At 40.7% G+C, this 16,549-nt stretch overlaps 1 protein-coding gene across 1 annotated transcript in view; it reads left to right on the top strand.

Moving 5' to 3' along the window:
• The window catches only part of OBSCN (obscurin, cytoskeletal calmodulin and titin-interacting RhoGEF), a 180,612-nt gene that overhangs the window by 116,323 nt on the left and 47,740 nt on the right, over positions 1–16,549 (top strand). The window contains 27 exon segments of the mRNA XM_040550191.1: positions 701–1,393; positions 1,396–1,767; positions 1,770–2,054; positions 2,654–2,691; positions 2,693–2,738; positions 2,741–2,932; positions 3,298–3,376; positions 3,754–3,851; positions 3,854–3,871; positions 4,803–4,879; positions 4,881–5,001; positions 5,729–5,758; positions 5,864–5,881; positions 5,884–5,961; positions 6,419–6,637; positions 7,468–7,534; positions 8,405–8,424; positions 8,728–8,856; positions 9,699–9,838; positions 10,566–10,683; positions 10,686–10,768; positions 11,106–11,188; positions 11,920–12,093; positions 12,446–12,605; positions 12,946–13,062; positions 14,364–14,528; positions 15,812–15,970. Coding sequence (XP_040406125.1) covers positions 701–1,393; positions 1,396–1,767; positions 1,770–2,054; positions 2,654–2,691; positions 2,693–2,738; positions 2,741–2,932; positions 3,298–3,376; positions 3,754–3,851; positions 3,854–3,871; positions 4,803–4,879; positions 4,881–5,001; positions 5,729–5,758; positions 5,864–5,881; positions 5,884–5,961; positions 6,419–6,637; positions 7,468–7,534; positions 8,405–8,424; positions 8,728–8,856; positions 9,699–9,838; positions 10,566–10,683; positions 10,686–10,768; positions 11,106–11,188; positions 11,920–12,093; positions 12,446–12,605; positions 12,946–13,062; positions 14,364–14,528; positions 15,812–15,970 — 3,779 coding nt within the window.

Below are 16,549 nucleotides of genomic sequence, written 5' to 3' on the forward strand. Positions count from 1 at the left end.
ATAGGTCTTGTGCTATATCTGCAAGCCACAGAAGGATGTCCCAAACAGCCTGGAGCATCTCCAGTGTCATTGGGCACCATGCTGTGGCAGGTCAGTGTGTCCCAGAGGGTGAGTTACAACTTTCAGACTTGGACACATGTAACTCAAGATATCCACAGGCAGGTGCCTCCATGTGAGGGGAGTCTCAGCTGTCATTACAGCCACTGGAGAGCTATTTCAGACAGTTGGTGGAGCCCTGTCTGGCTTTAAAATGGCATGAACATGAATAAATAGCTTTCCAGGCTCCACTAACATTCTTAAGTAGATATTAATTAAATTGCAACATTTTAAAAGCTCAAAAATTTATTCAAAAATATATATTCAAAAAGCTCATAAATTTATTTGTTCAAATGTGTGAGGAAGAGAAAAAGTTATTGTCTGGCCATGTCTTATGCTTGTGCATAGAATCACGGGATAGCTGAGGTTGAAAAGGACATCTGGCATGTTGTCCAACCCACCTGCCCAAAGCAAGGTCACCCTGAACAAGTTGACCAGGACCATGTGCAGTTGTATTAAATTTGTATTTTGTTCTCAATAAAATGCTTAGTTAAGTGCCACTGGTCCTCTTCTGTCCAGACTTTAGAATAATGTTTCCATGTGCTTTTCAGAGCTTACTCATAGACTTTGTCTTTTAACATCTTATCAATTTAATTCTCCTCAGTGCCTACAGTGACAATGCTAAAAGAGATCGCCATGGAAGCGCCCCCTGCAAGCCAACAGGAAGAGCTGGTAGATGGCCACGACCAGCCCAGGCTGCCCCCCGAGGCTGCGCAGGAGGGAGACCTCCACCTCCTGTGGGAAGCTCTGGCCAAGAAACGCCGGATGAGCCGGGAGCCCACCTTGGATTCCATCAGTGAGGTACCTGAAGAGGACGAGAGGCTCCAGAAGCTGAAGAAGGAGGAAGCAGAGATGTCTCACTATTACTCAGAGGAGTACTCCACATGTGATGAGCTGGCCAGGACAGGAGAAGCAGATTTGTCCTTCACAAGCTCAGATGATGAGTCCAGAGCTGGGACTCCTTCACTAGTGAACTACCTCAAGAAAGCTGGAAAGAAAAGTGTTAGTGTTACTGCCAAGGTTCAGTCTGTCTCCACAGGCAAATTATGGAAACAGTGGGAGAAATCCAGTGTGGAGACTGTTGTGGCTGCCCCAGCTGCTAAGCCAGCTGAACCAGAAATAACAGATTTAGATGATCCTTCCATGAACAAGGCTGCTGTGAAGATTCAGGCTGCTTTCAAAGGCTACAAAGTCAGGAAAGAGATCAAGCAACAAGAATGTCCAGTGTTTACTGAGACCTTCAGAGACTTCTGTGGAGAGCCTGGAAGCACTCTCCACCTTGAGTGCATGGCCCACAGCAAACTGACATGAAAGTCCGTTGGCTGAAAGATGGGGAAGAACTTTCGGATGGTCGCTACTATCACATAGATAATTACAGTGATGGGACCTGCTCTTTGATCATCACTGGCCTGGATAGGAAAGATGCAGGTAAATACACCTGTGAGGTATCCAATAAATTTGGGAAGGTTTCACATAGTGCCAAGGTGGTGATTGGCACTCAGGAACCTCAAGTGCTTCGTAAGGAGAAGCAAATTAAACAAAGCACTGATAGTGAGACAGAGAGCTCCTCTGGCAGCGAGCTGGATGATGCTTTCCGTAAAGCAGGAAGGAGACTTCATAGACTTTTCAGGGCCAAGATCTCAACGGAGATATCTGATGTGGAGGAAGAGCTCTTGTCAGCGCGGATGAAGGGGACATAGACGTGGTTGACCATCAGACATATCGTGAGGATGACCAATACATTTACATCAAGTTTGAAATCTTGTCCGAGGCAAAAACTGCCGCCACTCGTTTCAGAGAGATGTTCGGTGCTCTGGGAATTCCTGTGGAGATTGACATTTTAGAACAGGGCCCTAAGAAAATTGAATTGCGTATTGGGAAAGCAACACCACCCACCCATGGGAAGTTTGCACCACCAGTAATGAGACCACCACCACCTTTGCTGACTTCTGATACAGGTAGGTAAAGCACATGTTTTTTATGATTTGAAAGAGGCAGCTGGAGCATGTCAGAACGTTCTCACTCGTGACTTAATTTCTAAAATTTTTGTTTTTCATTTTGTGCAGATATTTTCCTGGAAACTTTGCACTTCTGGAAAAAAAGATTAAGTTTTTGTTCTTTCTTGTATGTGGGAGAGGAGGGCAGATCAGTGATGAAGGCAGAGACTGCAAAGTATTCACTTATTTACAAAGCTGCTTTTCACAGTAGAAATGTCCCCTACAGTAATCAGATGGCCATAAATGCTATATGATTATTGTCCTTACATCAGTGAAACAGTTTTCAGAACAGTCCTGAGGAAGAAAAGACGTTTAGAAAAGGGGAGGAACAAAGACAATGTTCCAGTTTGCACTGGCGGTATTGCAATGCTTATGGTGGAATATCTTCATAGTGTTTATCAGGGACTTTCTTCTTGACTGTTGTCATGGAGGAAAGAAACTACTCTGCAATTTAAAACCCTAAACCAGAAGTCTTCAGGCACTGGGCAGCAGTGCTCCTAAAATACATCTTTTAACACAACCATTTTTTTCTTTCTTCTCCCAAACTACCCTGGCTTTAGCTCCCATGTTCATGACTGAGCTCCAGAACCAAGAGGTTACAAGATGGATATCCTGTCAGCTTCGACTGTATTGTTGTTGGCAAACCCCTCCCACGGTTCGCTGGTTCAAGGATGGGAAAGCTATTGAAGAAAATGATCATTACATGATCAACGAGGACCAGGAGGGGTGCCACCAGCTGATCATCACAGCTGTGGTCCCCACTGACATGGGCGTTTACCGTTGCCTTGCTGAAAACAACATGGGAGTTGCTTCAACCAAGGCTGAGCTTCGAGTGGACTGTAAGTCTCAAAACCACTGTAGAAAAAACAGAGGGAAGGGGTCATGTTCAGAGGTGGATATATATTTTTTCAAGAAAAACACTGTTTACATATTAAAAATATGTACAACGTTGCCCACAAAATGTTTCACTCTCAAATCTCTTTGGTCCAGTCGGGTTTTGCCAACACCAAGGTGAGGCTCTGAGCAAAGCTTTTCCGATAAACTGAGGTGTTTTACATAATGCAGGGGCAAGTGGGAGCCTGCTGCAGTAGCAGCAGTGAAATTAAACTGCCAGTCACTCACATTAATAGGGAAACTATGATTATAGTAGAATAAAATTTTCAAAGCTCAGAATATATAAAATATTTCCTTTCCCATTTAACAGTGACCAGCACTGACTATGAGACAGCAGCAGATGCAACAGAGACATCTTCTTACTACAGTGCCAAAGAATATATTTCAAGGTAAAATATCAAACTCTAACTCTTTCTGACTTTTGGAATGATAAGATCGCCATGTATATTTATATGAAGTCTGTTTTTGCTATATCTGGTATGGCCAGTTTAATGTCATAAAGGAACACTGACCAGCTGAATATTCAGATGCAGTAACTACAACAGCTGGACGTTTATCATGTGGAAACTTACTCTGGCTGCGTCGAGGCTAGCCCAGATATTTCTTCACAATATCTTTCCATTACTTTTAATGCCATATGCTGCTGAATCTGTTGTCATAATGACAAAATACACAGATTAAATTAATCTAAAATAGGCGTTTCTGATTCCAATCTCTTTTTTCTGGCTTTCTGACTTTCTTCTTTCTAATTCTAATCGCTTCTTAGTCGAGAACAGGAGGAATCTACCACTGAAGAGGAGCAATTGCCCCAGATCCTCGATGAACTTCATGATATTCATGTGGCACCTGGAGCACCACTGGCTAAATTCACCTGAAGGTGAAAGGTGAGGGGAGCCCACAACACTGTCCTTTGTTCCAGGTTTGTTGTCAGGGTGAAGTGCTAGCCAAGGTATTCTGATGTGCTCTTCTGCAGTTGTGTCCCCGGTCTGTGCATCTTGCACCATATTTACACAAAACAGCTAGAAGAATGTCTGTGTGTGCTGATGAGTCAATGCTGATGCATTGACTTTTGCAGGAGACTCAGGCAAATAAATGTCTCGTTCTCTTCCTAATCTACAGGGATAATTACAGGCATATGCTTCTGAAAACAAAGTCTTGCTGTCTCTGAGCACATTAGTTATAGAGGAGCAATAAGAAATTAAAAAAAAAAAAAGAAGATGACAGTGAGAGTGTCTTTTATTAACTTTAATAAATGAAACAATTCTAGATTTGCCTTACTCTGTGAGGGAGTCACTGCCACAAGTTAAAAAATGCAGAACATCCTTCTGATGTTGTCTGTCTATTGTAGGGAGAGGTAGAGATTCTACTGTTTTTTTGTTTGTTTGTTTGTTTGTTTTCTGATTGTTGCCTGTAAAAAATGATGAGAACTCTCTTGGTTTCAGTTTTTGGAGCCAATACTGAAACTGTGATATAAGCCAGGGTGATTTAGATCCACATTTTACTTCACTGGGACTTTCCACTTTATGTACATTGCAAGTCAGACATGAGCATTACCTTTCCAACCCGGAAGGCATTTGGATATGCAACAAATATGAGGAGTTCCAAAACTGAAGAGACACAAAAGAACTTTCATAAATAATAAATAGAATTTCATGAATTTGCTGTCAGTTCCAGTTGGGTAAACTTTCAAAACAACTTCCCAGGGCACAGTTGAGGATTCTTTGACTGTCCAGAAGGATCTGCCTGGTTGGAGATGTTCCCAAATCAGCGTTGCTAATGCATTCTGTTGTATGTGTCTGTAACTGCTCCTCACAGGGTACCCAGAGCCCCGTCTCTATTGGTTCAAGAATGGACAGCCATTAAAGGCCTCGGATCGTATCCTGAAGATCGATTAAAAGGGAATTGCATTCACTGGAAATTCTCAATGTCACTAAGTCAGATGCTGGCCAATACTCAATATTTCTCATCAACTCTGCTGGTTCTGCATATTCATCAGCCAGGCTGGTAGTCAAAGGTAATACTGGCCTATTTTTGGCACCTGATTTTCTCTGTTCCAGTGAACTGATTTTCTCTGTTCCGGTGAAATTTTCCCATTTGTATAGTTATTTTTCTTGAGAAAGCCTACCAAGGGAAGTCATGGGAGATGGAGAAGGCTGTAGTTAAAACACAACATGCTTTAATCTTAGTTCACCTGTAAATTTACTGTGAGTCCCAAAGATGAGACATATCACTTCTCTGGAATCTGACTGTTTCATAAACATACAGTTTACTCCTGCCTACATTAACTTTAATGGTTAATTTTACAAAAACTGAGGGCCTCTTATAAGTAATATATGAGGCTGTTGTAATAAGACACTGTCATAAAACTAAAATTTTGAGAGTTGTGAAGCTGGTGTTTCCAGAGACGACCATGTATATTTGTATTTATTAATATAATTGTTCTGAAATTAGTAATTAGGTCATCTTGGTAGGCAGGCATTGTAAGTTATGAAAATTATATTTATGAGTATAAGTTATAGTAGTACTTGAAAACCTAAACAGGATACATTCCTATGCTATAGGACTATTCTTGTCATTATTAATAAATGTACTTCAGAATAATGTTTTAACAGAACTAAGATTTCTGTGTAATATGTCCTGCAATGAGTAATCCCCTGGAATCCCCTTTCTGTTTTTTTCATCAATTCATGGACAAAAACGTATTTGTATTTGTCATTTGTTTTCTTCTCCTTGTGTTACAGATCCTGATGAGAAAGAAGAGCCAGAAACAGGTGAGAGAAGCCACAGCAGGTGGTGACAGAACCTGTAGAAATTTTTCAATAGTCTAAACTCACACTGAAGTTGTCACCATGTTTCATCAATAATGTCATTTTCAGATTCCCATGAGCAGCTGATACACCAAGGTTCCTAGAAAGATTTACTAACAAAAAGGTAGAAGAAAGGTGCAAGCATCACATTATCTGTAAAGTTGAAGGTAAGTGAATAGTTACCTAGTCTCCTTCCATAACACTTAAATTGCGTAACTTCATAATACATTTTGGACACTCTGACCCAAGTCATTGCAGCCTCATCTCTTGTATTTAATCTGAAGTTTGGGACTTTACTCCCAACTCTAAGAGATTTTGTCCACTTTGCAGGAAAGCATGTCACTCATCTTCACCTCCATTTTCTGTCTGTAAAAATAAGGATAATAATACTTACTAGTCTTATGAAGATGTGTTGATTAACAGCCTGGGCTTTAAAAAAAGTTTTGATGTCTTTATGAGTGTGCCATAGAAATCTTATGTCCTTTACTATGTATTATGACTTATTTTTGGAGAAAAATCAGGAAGCAAAAATCAAAAGCAGCATTTGTTCATAGCATGGCTTGTGATTGTGTGGAAATAGCACCATTAGAAAAAATTAGTTCACTTCATTGGTTTTCCTTTTAGGACACCCTCCACCAACTATTACTTGGATGAAAGAAGAGTCTCAGGAAGACATCCTGTGGATCAAACCAGATACTCCTGGATATAAACTCGCCAGTTCAAATATGCATCACAGTCTAATCCTGTTGGATGTTAAAAAGAAGTACAGTGGAGCTTATACATGCATTGCTACCAACAAAGCTGGCCAGTCCATCTGTACTGCCACCCTAGAAGTTGCAGATGGTAAATCTTTCTTATAATAATGATGTTCTCTATATTACCTTCCATACAGTTCCTAAGAGTATGACTGATAAGGAAATAATCAAGTCATGACCAAAATTTTGGTCAAGTTTCACAAGATTAGCTATGACTTTGCTTGCCTTGCAGATGATGATGCTCTTAACTTTTAAAATGATGTTTTAGATTTCTGATTTCCCAAGCTTCAGTTAAAAGCAGCATCTTTTCTGTATAAACAGAAGACAAGTATGAGAAAGAACCCATATTAACCACAAAATTAAATTAAATAAATTAAATTTAATTAAAATTTTAAAAAAAGTAATGTAAATTAACTGGAAAAAGTCCCATAAAAATATTTTAAGATGATTTTCAGTCTTCTAAGGTATTTTGCATTGCAGAGTTGCCTTTAGGAATCCAAGACAGACAGAGTTATTGATTCCCCTATTGGTAACTTTCCATAAGTTCTTCTTTCATGTTCCTGCACTAAGAGGAGGGGGAAGTAAATATAGGTTGAGAGTAGGGGCAGCACTAGGAAGGACTTGAAGCATTTTTCTTTTATCCTTCCTTTCATCCCACATTTTACTGTACTAAGAGCTAAAGCAGAATAGCTTGAGCACTGTAGAGAAATGGGACAATCCTACATCTTTGTGAACAGGGAGAGGAACAAGTGTTTGCATCACGTAAGTGGGAGTATGTATCTCAGCTCAGGAGCTACTAACAAGCAGATTCACCATGTCAGTATTCCAGTAATCCATGTCTAGAAAATGTGCCTAAGTAAATATATAAAAGACCATCCTATGTCTTCTGTCCTCTGATGATAAACCCTAATTTTGCAGTGAAAGAGGCTGAAGTTCTGACCCAAGAGCGCGTGATGGTATCAGAAGCCATAATGACCACGCTGGGGTAAGTGGCTGGCCACCCAGGCTGAAGTGGAGCAATGCCGATATCGTCCTGCACAGGTTCCCAAGTCAGTTTTAGGCAGTGTTGTACTTTGGACGTGTTGTATACATGTCTCAGCAACAGATTTCACTGTGAAATTACTGGCTGTGTGTGACAGAGTGCTCATTGGTCTGGTAGCTATCAGGTAGCTGGAAATGATTTTGGTAAAACAGTGAGAAGCGAGTGGCTCATACCTACAAAAAAAGAGGCTATTTCCATTGAGGATCCTGAACAAAGATCTTGAATACCAACATCTGTAGTACTGACCATTGTCCCTCTATAACTGCAGATCCCACTTGACATAATGCCTCCAACTGTAATAGTTTTATTTCAGTGCCAGCTGAGATAAAAGTCCATGTAACACCTGGGAGACAGAGTGTTACTCTGCAACCCATTTCCCAAGCACCCAGGTCTTCTCAAGCTACAGATTTAAAACAAGTCAGGAATAAGAATTCTCAGGTGGGATTGGCTTAAAAGTTAAGACAGCCAAGTGTTTGTGCGTGTATGAGCCGGTTCTCCAAATCTTGATGTAGCCAAAGGGAATTCAGGCAGTACAGACTGTAGGATATGGAGTGATGGAACTGAGCCAGTGCTGGTGTCTGCTTTTAGTGTGAGCCCTCTGACACTGAGCTACTTCGGTGACCCACCAGTTGTGTTAGGTAGCAGTGGAGGCATCCTGGATAAACAAGCACTGCTCAATGCCAAGCAGAGTCCTAATCGAGCTGTTCTCAGCCTTCATGCACAAGTTGTGAGAAGGAGGGGTTTTTTCTCATTTAGATCTTCTTCCTACACGTTTCATTTAACTTCTAACTATGCTTTACTCTTTTTTTTCAGAGCTGTTCATCCCTCTGAAGGTAAGAGAAGCTATTTTCTTTCTCCTTTTCCTGCCCTTTACACCTACAGCTGAGATTGTCTTTGTTTTTCATGATCACCACCTACTTTTGTCCTTCTGTTCTCTTGTAACTGTCCAAAATGGAACTTTTTGGGACTGGTCTCTGTTCAGGGTTAATTTTTTGAAGAAAAAAATGAGCAAACAATTTTTAAAAGCACCAGAAGTGAAGAAACATAGACCTTCCTTCCACAGAAGCTTTGTTACTTAAAATTACTTTCCAATGCCATATTGAATGCTTAATAGACTTTTTTGTTGTTGTTTCCAGGAGATCTTGAAGCTGGTAGGGAAGGTGTACCCAAAACCCCTATTTCATTAGCTGATGTTGGAACAGAAGAGTTCTTCCAGAAACTCACCTCTCGTATCTCAGAAATGGTATCTGCAAAAATAAGTCAGGGTAAGCAACCTGGCAAGCACAATTTAATTAGTTTAGAAAAAATATGAAGTCTTTGTTACCATTTGGTCTTTAAATATCAGTGAGATTTGTGAAGCAGTTCTGAAACAGCCTACATAAGCATATGAACATTAGTAAATGTTTAGTACTAAGAATTTTAGTAAGAGCCCATCCAAACTGACATGTCTTAGTCTACAAATTTGAGAATAAATAAACTACTACAATACACTGAAATGGCTTATGTCCATCTCAGGCATACAATGTTAATTTAAATAAATAGGATTAAATGTAAGCTTCGGAGTGTAGGGCAAATTGTAAAAATGGAAGAAGTTTGTTTTGAACATCTTAGGTGCTTGATTTACTCAGATAGGCATCACTCCTGAGTAAGAGAGGAATCCTGCTTTGAAGACTTCCCACGTCTTAAAGTTTAGCTCAAAATGGGGTTTTAAAAATCAAGTCAAGGCTGAAAACTTTGTGCATAGCTGTGCAGTGAATCAATGACTTGCTGAATTATGTGAAAAATATCTGGTTTTGTGTACTGATTATCTTGCCATCTATTTATTTCCATGTAGTAAATTTTTATCTTGAAGCAAAGATAGAGACATACCTCTCCTACAGATATTCCTGCAATGCAGTAACAATGCATGTAGTAGGCACACAGCCTCATGCATTAAAACGTCTCCGTGTTTACTCAATCCTATATATCAGTAGGATATCACACTAAATACTGCAAGTGATCTTCTCTAGCAATATTTGTTTTTATGACATTGAAAGTTATTACAGATTTGGTCCATGTTCAAATAGGAGATCTTAATTTCTTACTTTTGGGTTGCTCTGCTTTTTAGCTACACTTCGAGTGCCAGGTGCAGAAAGTGATGAGGAGTCAAAAACTCCCTCTGCATCTCCTCGGCATGGACGATCCAGACCTTCATCCATTGCTCAGGAGTCCTCATCTGAATCTGAAGATGGGGATTCCAGAGGAGAGGTATGATACCTTTATGGAGAAGTTTCATGCAAGGAGAAAACCTTACTTAGAATGATCAGTCTCCTGTATTTTAAGGATCTCCAACCCCTTTGGGGATGTACCTCTCTTCAGTAGGTGCATTTAGTAGTAAATATATTGGACCTGTGATACAGAGAACAAAGAATCAAATTCTCATGGCTCACTGTGGGACCTTGAACAAATCATTCAAGTCAACATGGTCAAAACTTAACCATTTATTTATTTGATACCTTTTGTTTTCACCACTCAGCTTCAGAAAGTCAGAGCTTGATTTTCTGTGGCCTTGGTTACAGTTGATCAGAAGAATTTTGTTGAGAAGTCCTTTGCACGGTAAAAATAGAATTTAAAGTAAATTAGGATGGTTTTGAATGATCATTTCAAAAAGTTTATGAAAAGAAGAAAAAATAAATTAAAAAAAAATTAAACCTTTGGCAATGTTGGCCAATTTTGACATTTCAGGAACATTCTTTTTCCTTGGGAGCAAAATTCATTGTTCATCATGTAAATCCCAAATAGCTTGGACAGTTTTGAAAATATGGCTTAAGCCTCCTTGAAACTATGTCCCACTTTCAAAAAGCAAACAGCGATTCTCTTTGCCATGAAGGAGCTGGGAAATAAAACATTAGACATAGATGAGCACTTATGTTCTGCTGGTGTTACTGTATTCACTTTTCAGAGCTCGAAATAACTGTCATTTCAATCCATCCAGATTCTTTGATGTCTAACATGGGTCACAGCTGACTATGTGCCTGCTGCACCTGACAGGGAGACCATCACTTTGAAGGAAGGCCAATATGTGGAAGTCCTTGATTCAGCTCATCCTCTGAAGTGCTGGTCAGGACTAAACCCACAAAATCCAGCCCCTCTCGACAGGGTTGGGTATCTCCAGCTTATCTGGACAAGAAATTAAAGGTGACTGATCATACTGTGTTTATTTTTATGTAAAATTACGTGGGTTTGTTGCCATCTATAGACATTGTTTTTGCATGAAGTAATTAGTGAGGAAGTCATTGAGAGGTCTGTAAAATGATCGGGCTTTTTGCATGCTATGATTAGGCATTATTCTTTGTGTGTGCAGGTGTGCCTGGGTTTGAAAGACCTAATCATCTTCCAGCAAGAAAGAAATTTCACACTGCTGCTTTAGAAATTATTGAAAGTGACTGTGAACACACGAGGGTTATTTCTCAGTGTGTGCTGACAAAAGGACTGTTAACTTAAGATAATATATTTCTTTATTCTTCTATTTCAGTTGTCACCAGAGTGGGGATCAACAGAAGTTCCCGAGTTTCCTGGAGAATTTGTTTCTGAGGATGAATATAAAAGGAAGCTAAGGTAAGGTCTTGCCATTTGTTTTTTGCAACTTTGAGTCTTGCTGGTTTTTGAACTAACGTGAATATTGGCATTGAGGTACCTTCTGCCAGAGTTGCCTTTTTTGTTCCTCTGAGGTCTGACACCTACCCTTTCTAAGACTTACAATGTTTGAAGTTTGATTGATTTTGCCATTTTCAGCCAAGAGGAAATCCAGGCAATCACATTGGGTGACTTGAAGGAGGATAGGAGGATTTAGTGATGGAATGCTGGTGGTTATTTCACAAAACAAACAAACAAAACACCTTAAAATTTGGTACTTCCTGTCCTTTAGGGTGCCTATATGTGAGGATGATGTCTAAAAACAGTGAAAGCTCCCTCAGAAGACCAGCTACAACCTTGTGTTACTCTCCTGTAGAGCAGCACTCTACTAAATGTGCAGTCACAGAGATATTTGCTTTCTTGGTAACATAATGTGGCAATGAAATTGCTGCTGTCTACTTTACATAAATCCTTTCATCACTCATGTCTGTTTCATCTGCCCTAACAGTGGATATCTGTAAGGTAGAGGTAGTTGTCACACCATGAGTGAGGTTGTCCAAGTTCCCTTTACGGTCAGAGAGGATCTAGTCAACACACTCCAGGGAGTCTATTACTCTGATAAAGTATCTCTTCATTAGAGGCTAAAAGTCTTTAACATGTTGAGCATAATTGTGATGATTGCTCTTTCTTTTGCCTGTTTGTCTTCCCTTCAGTGTTCTTATTCAAGAACTATTGATCTCAGAAGAGGATTATATTCAGGATCTACAGTTCCTCCAGACTCATCACCTTAAGTACACTGAGGTCTGTCCCAATGTCCCAGGAGCTGTTGCCAGTCAGAAATCCACCATCTTCAGAAATATTGATGACATTGCTCACTTCCATTCCAGGTAGGCATTCTCATGAGCCATCATTTGAGACCAAAGAGTGGCTCACATGATGTCAGAGATAGAGTAGCTATGGTTACTGTGAAGGATGTGGAGCATAGGCAGTGCCAAGGTGCAAGGAAACTAATAAACCTTTTGGGATGAGAGATGATGGCATAGCTTAAGTCAGAGCACGGGGCTGGGACTCCAAGATACCCTCAATGCTTCAAGACTCCATGCGTCCAGCTTACTTTTAAGATAACTTAATTGTGTTAATCTGAGATTGTGCCTGATCTAAAGGTCTGGCTGCTGGGGCTGAGTTCTAGCCTCAATCCATCACCTTCTCCTCAGGTGTCTTTTTTTGTTTGCTTCACAGTGTCTTCCTCCGAGGCCTACAGAAATGTGACACTGATGATGACGTGGCCATGTGCTTTATTAAACATGAGGCAGAATTTGATAAGTACATCCAGTACCTGGTGGGGCGGGTACAGGCTGAGTCGATTGTTGTAAGCAAAGCTGTCCAGGATTTCTACAAGGTAAACAGTAACCAAAGTACCTGCTGAATGTGCATTCTATAACCCACTGCGTCATGAAATGTAGTTATTAATTACAACTGTGATCCTGAAAAGAATTATTAAATATTTTGGAGTGAAACCATGGCTACATATGATACTTTGCACTCACTCGCTAGCTCTCCCTGGTAGACACAATGGATATGTGAACATATTTACATATCAGAGTGGTAGAGCTATCCAATTTTGGCTTAGTGAGTTAGGTCTACGAAAGGGTACCATATGAGCATTTTTAAGGGAGTAATCCTTTCTATTGCTGTTTATAACAATATTTTCTCTTTTTTTTCTATGTACTTTTTTTCAGAGATATACAGATGAAATTTTAACTAATGAAGATCCGTCACATCCACTTATCCCCCCACTGCAGCACTATCTGGAAAAACCCATAAACAGGATCCAGCAGTATCAGACTATTATCAAGGTGAAGAGACTTTATTATATGCTTATTTCTGATAGGCTTATATTCTGCTTTGTGCAACCCGTGGGGGAAAAAGCATTTTTATTTCATGTTTCTTGGCTTCATCCTGATGTAACTACTGTCAAAAACTGATTGAGTAAGTTAAGGCAGTAAACATTACCGGTGATGGTGCTCCCTGAATAGTTTTGTAATTGTAAATCCAGATGGAGGTTCACTGTCTCCAACACCATAATGTTCAGCAAGCTTTATCTGAATTAAATTTAAGTAGATGCATATATACATATATATGTATATATGTGGATAAATGTATGTATATATCCATGATAAGTGAGAATTTGCATTGCGCTGAGCAACAGTTTTGTTATAAATATAAGCAATTTCCAATGTTCAAGACATCAAATTACCAGTTTACCTCATTGTGTTTTGTATTGACATTGTAGTACGATGAAATTTCTGTTTCTGAAAAGCTTTTCCCCACTTCCCTATTCTACCATCCTGAAATATTTCAGCTTTCAAGTTTTCATCTGTCCTGCTATCTTAGGTTCTAGCCAAGACCTCAGGAAAAAGCTTCAAAACAACATTTTTCTGTAGTATTTTTCATGGGAAGTAGCACAACAGTATCCAGAAAGAAACTTGTCTGGCCAAAAAATTATTTATTTTAGCCTTATAGAAGTGAGTAAGCAGTGTGGATAGTTTGAAGAAGGGTCAAATTAACTTTCTAATTTTGAACACCTGCCAGCACACAGACATCAAGATTTTAAGGATGTTCTTGGAACAGACAGTAAGCATGTGTGCTTCCCATGCCTTCCGTGATAAAAGAGAAACACATGAACAAACGTGAGAGCAAAAAGATAACTGCCCTTTTATACTTTTTCCATCCTTTCGTATTTATATCTAATATCTACTCTTAGTTTAGCATTGTCCCATGAATTGCTTGCCTCATGGTTTTGTCAGGATAAGCACAAGAAAAACACAATGGATACATTTATGATTGCTTTGGTGTTTGTTTTTTTATTGTTTATTGTTTTGTTTTCCATCACTGAAGCATGTCCGGTATTTGCTGCAACTTCATCTTTGTTTAATTACAGTTGATAAAAGGAAAAGCCAGACTGGTTAGTCAGTGAGGCTGCAGAACGGGTTGGAAAGCAAAGACTTTGGTAGCTAAGCAGTGCAATGTGAAAGAATAGGATAAATGTTGCTCAGATGAAAGAGCTGGAACAGATATTTGGGAAACTTATTTTTTTGAAGGAAATGCACTTTTTTTATTCTGACCACACAGTAACATTTGCATCATTCATCTACAGGAATTAATCCGAAACAAAGCAAGAAATAGCCAAAATTGTACTTTGCTGGAGCAGGCTTATGCCATTGTGTCAGCACTCACCCGAAGAGCAGAAAACAACCTTCATGTCTCACTCATTGAGAACTACCCAGGGACTTTGGAAAGCCTTGGTGAACCTATCCGACAGGTAACTGAAATTTCTCAGTCTGTATTATGCTGGGCAAGTCACTTACTCTGTCTCGTTGTATCCCCTCTCTTGCATGGGAATCAGTGTTCTACTGAGCAGGGTTGTAAGGCAAAATTACAGCAATTGTGAGGCCATCTGGTGGAATCCAGCTGTTCACATTTAGTCATTCAATAAAAAGAGTCCAGTGAATCACAGCCCAAGTGTGCTTGCTTCTCCCTAATGCTAGAGGGAACCACTAACTGAGCTGCTAGTGAAGATACATAAAATGAGTATCTTTCTCTGGTGAAGGAGATCAAATAAGCATATAAAGCACCCTCATAACACACAGGATATAATTCTCTATCAGCGTTAGTACTGGTGAAGTGTATCTAACAACACATAGTGGTGGTCTTACCCTGCTGGGCAGCTGAACACCACCATAGCTGCTCTCTCACTCGCCCTTCTCAAAGGAAAAGGGGGAGAAAATACGATGGAAAGGGCTCAAGGGTTGAGATACGGACCCTGCTCCACATGGGGTCCCTCCGACGGGGTGCCGTCCTTCCCAAACTGAGCCTGCGGGGGCTGCCCACAGGCAGCAGCTCTTCAAGAATTGCTCCCACACGGCTCCGTACCACAGGGTCCATCCCTGAGGAGCAAACTGCTCCAGCACGGGTCCCCCACGGGCGGCAGCTCCCCCCAGACCCCCTGCTCCTGCGTGGGCTCCTCTCCATGGGCTGCAGCTCCGGCCCGGGGCCTGCTCCTGTGGGGGCCCTCCATGGGCCGCAGCCTCCTCCAGGCCACATCCACCTGCTCCACCGGGGGCTCCTCCACGGGCTGCAGCATGGAGATCTGCTCCATGTGGGACCCATGGGCTGCAGGGGGACAGCCTGCTCCACCAGGGGCCTCTCCACAGGCCGCAGGCGAACTTCTGACTTGGCTCTGGCCAGTGGTGGGTCCCTTTTGGATCCATCTGGAGCTGGCTCTGCTCTGACATGGGACAGTTGCTCGGCTCTGCTCACAGAAGCCACACCTGCAGCCCCCCTGCTACCAAGCCCTTGTCATGTAAATCCAACACACACATAGCATCACTTGAAGGACAATGTAATGACAACCACTGTGTCAGTCTGATTCATTGCCATCAGCATTAGAAGCAATCTGCTATGCTGTAATAAAACAACAGTGCATAAGATGTGGATACAACAGTAAACATTTGTTATCTCGTTGCTGAAAAATGATGGTGAGATATCACCATAGTAATTATTGCAGAGTTACCACTATGTGCTCTTTCTTATTTTTCCTATCAGGGCCACTTCATTGTGTGGGAAGGAGCTCCAGGAGCTAGAATGGCATGGAAAGGACACAAAAGGCATGTCTTCCTGTTCAAGAATTACATTGTGATCTGCAAACCAAAACGAGACACAAAGACGGACACCTACAGCTACATCTTCAAGAACATCATGAAGGTCTGATCACTACATCCTCACCTACAGCATTTCTCTGTCGTTGAGAACTTCACATTTATGTCCAGCTTCTGATCATCTAAAACCAGGATATTTCACAAATTCTTTTGAGCTCTTCCTTTGTTTCTGAAAGCCTTTGAAGCACAAGTAAAATCTGTCTGTCCCAAAAGTCTCTCTGTGAGTCCTGTTAGAAATATGCCCGAAGCCACCAGAAGCATGGGTAGATTTTTACTGTGCATCAATGAGATTTACACATACAAGTGTTTATACTTCATTGTTATCTCACTGAGTTAACTGCAAAAGTGTGTGATATTGATTTTAGTTTGGGCGTTCTCTAGAGTACTTGCTAGAATTTGGTCTTTGGTTTTGGCAGTCTGTTGCGGTGGAATTAAATTGGAGAAAATGTGTTTTTTTGTCAAATGGCACAATCCCAGTGGTTCTCTTCACTGCTTGCAACCTTTTCTAAAAGCAATTCCTGTTTAGAAATGAAAAGTTCAAGACATTTGTCTGTCTCATCTTCAGAGATTCAGGGCTCAGATGACTGCAAGAAGTCACAGAAAGAGCATTAGATACTGAACTCCA

This window comes from Cygnus olor, chromosome 2 (genome assembly GCF_009769625.2).
Source record: "Cygnus olor isolate bCygOlo1 chromosome 2, bCygOlo1.pri.v2, whole genome shotgun sequence".
Lineage (NCBI taxonomy): Eukaryota > Metazoa > Chordata > Aves > Anseriformes > Anatidae > Cygnus > Cygnus olor.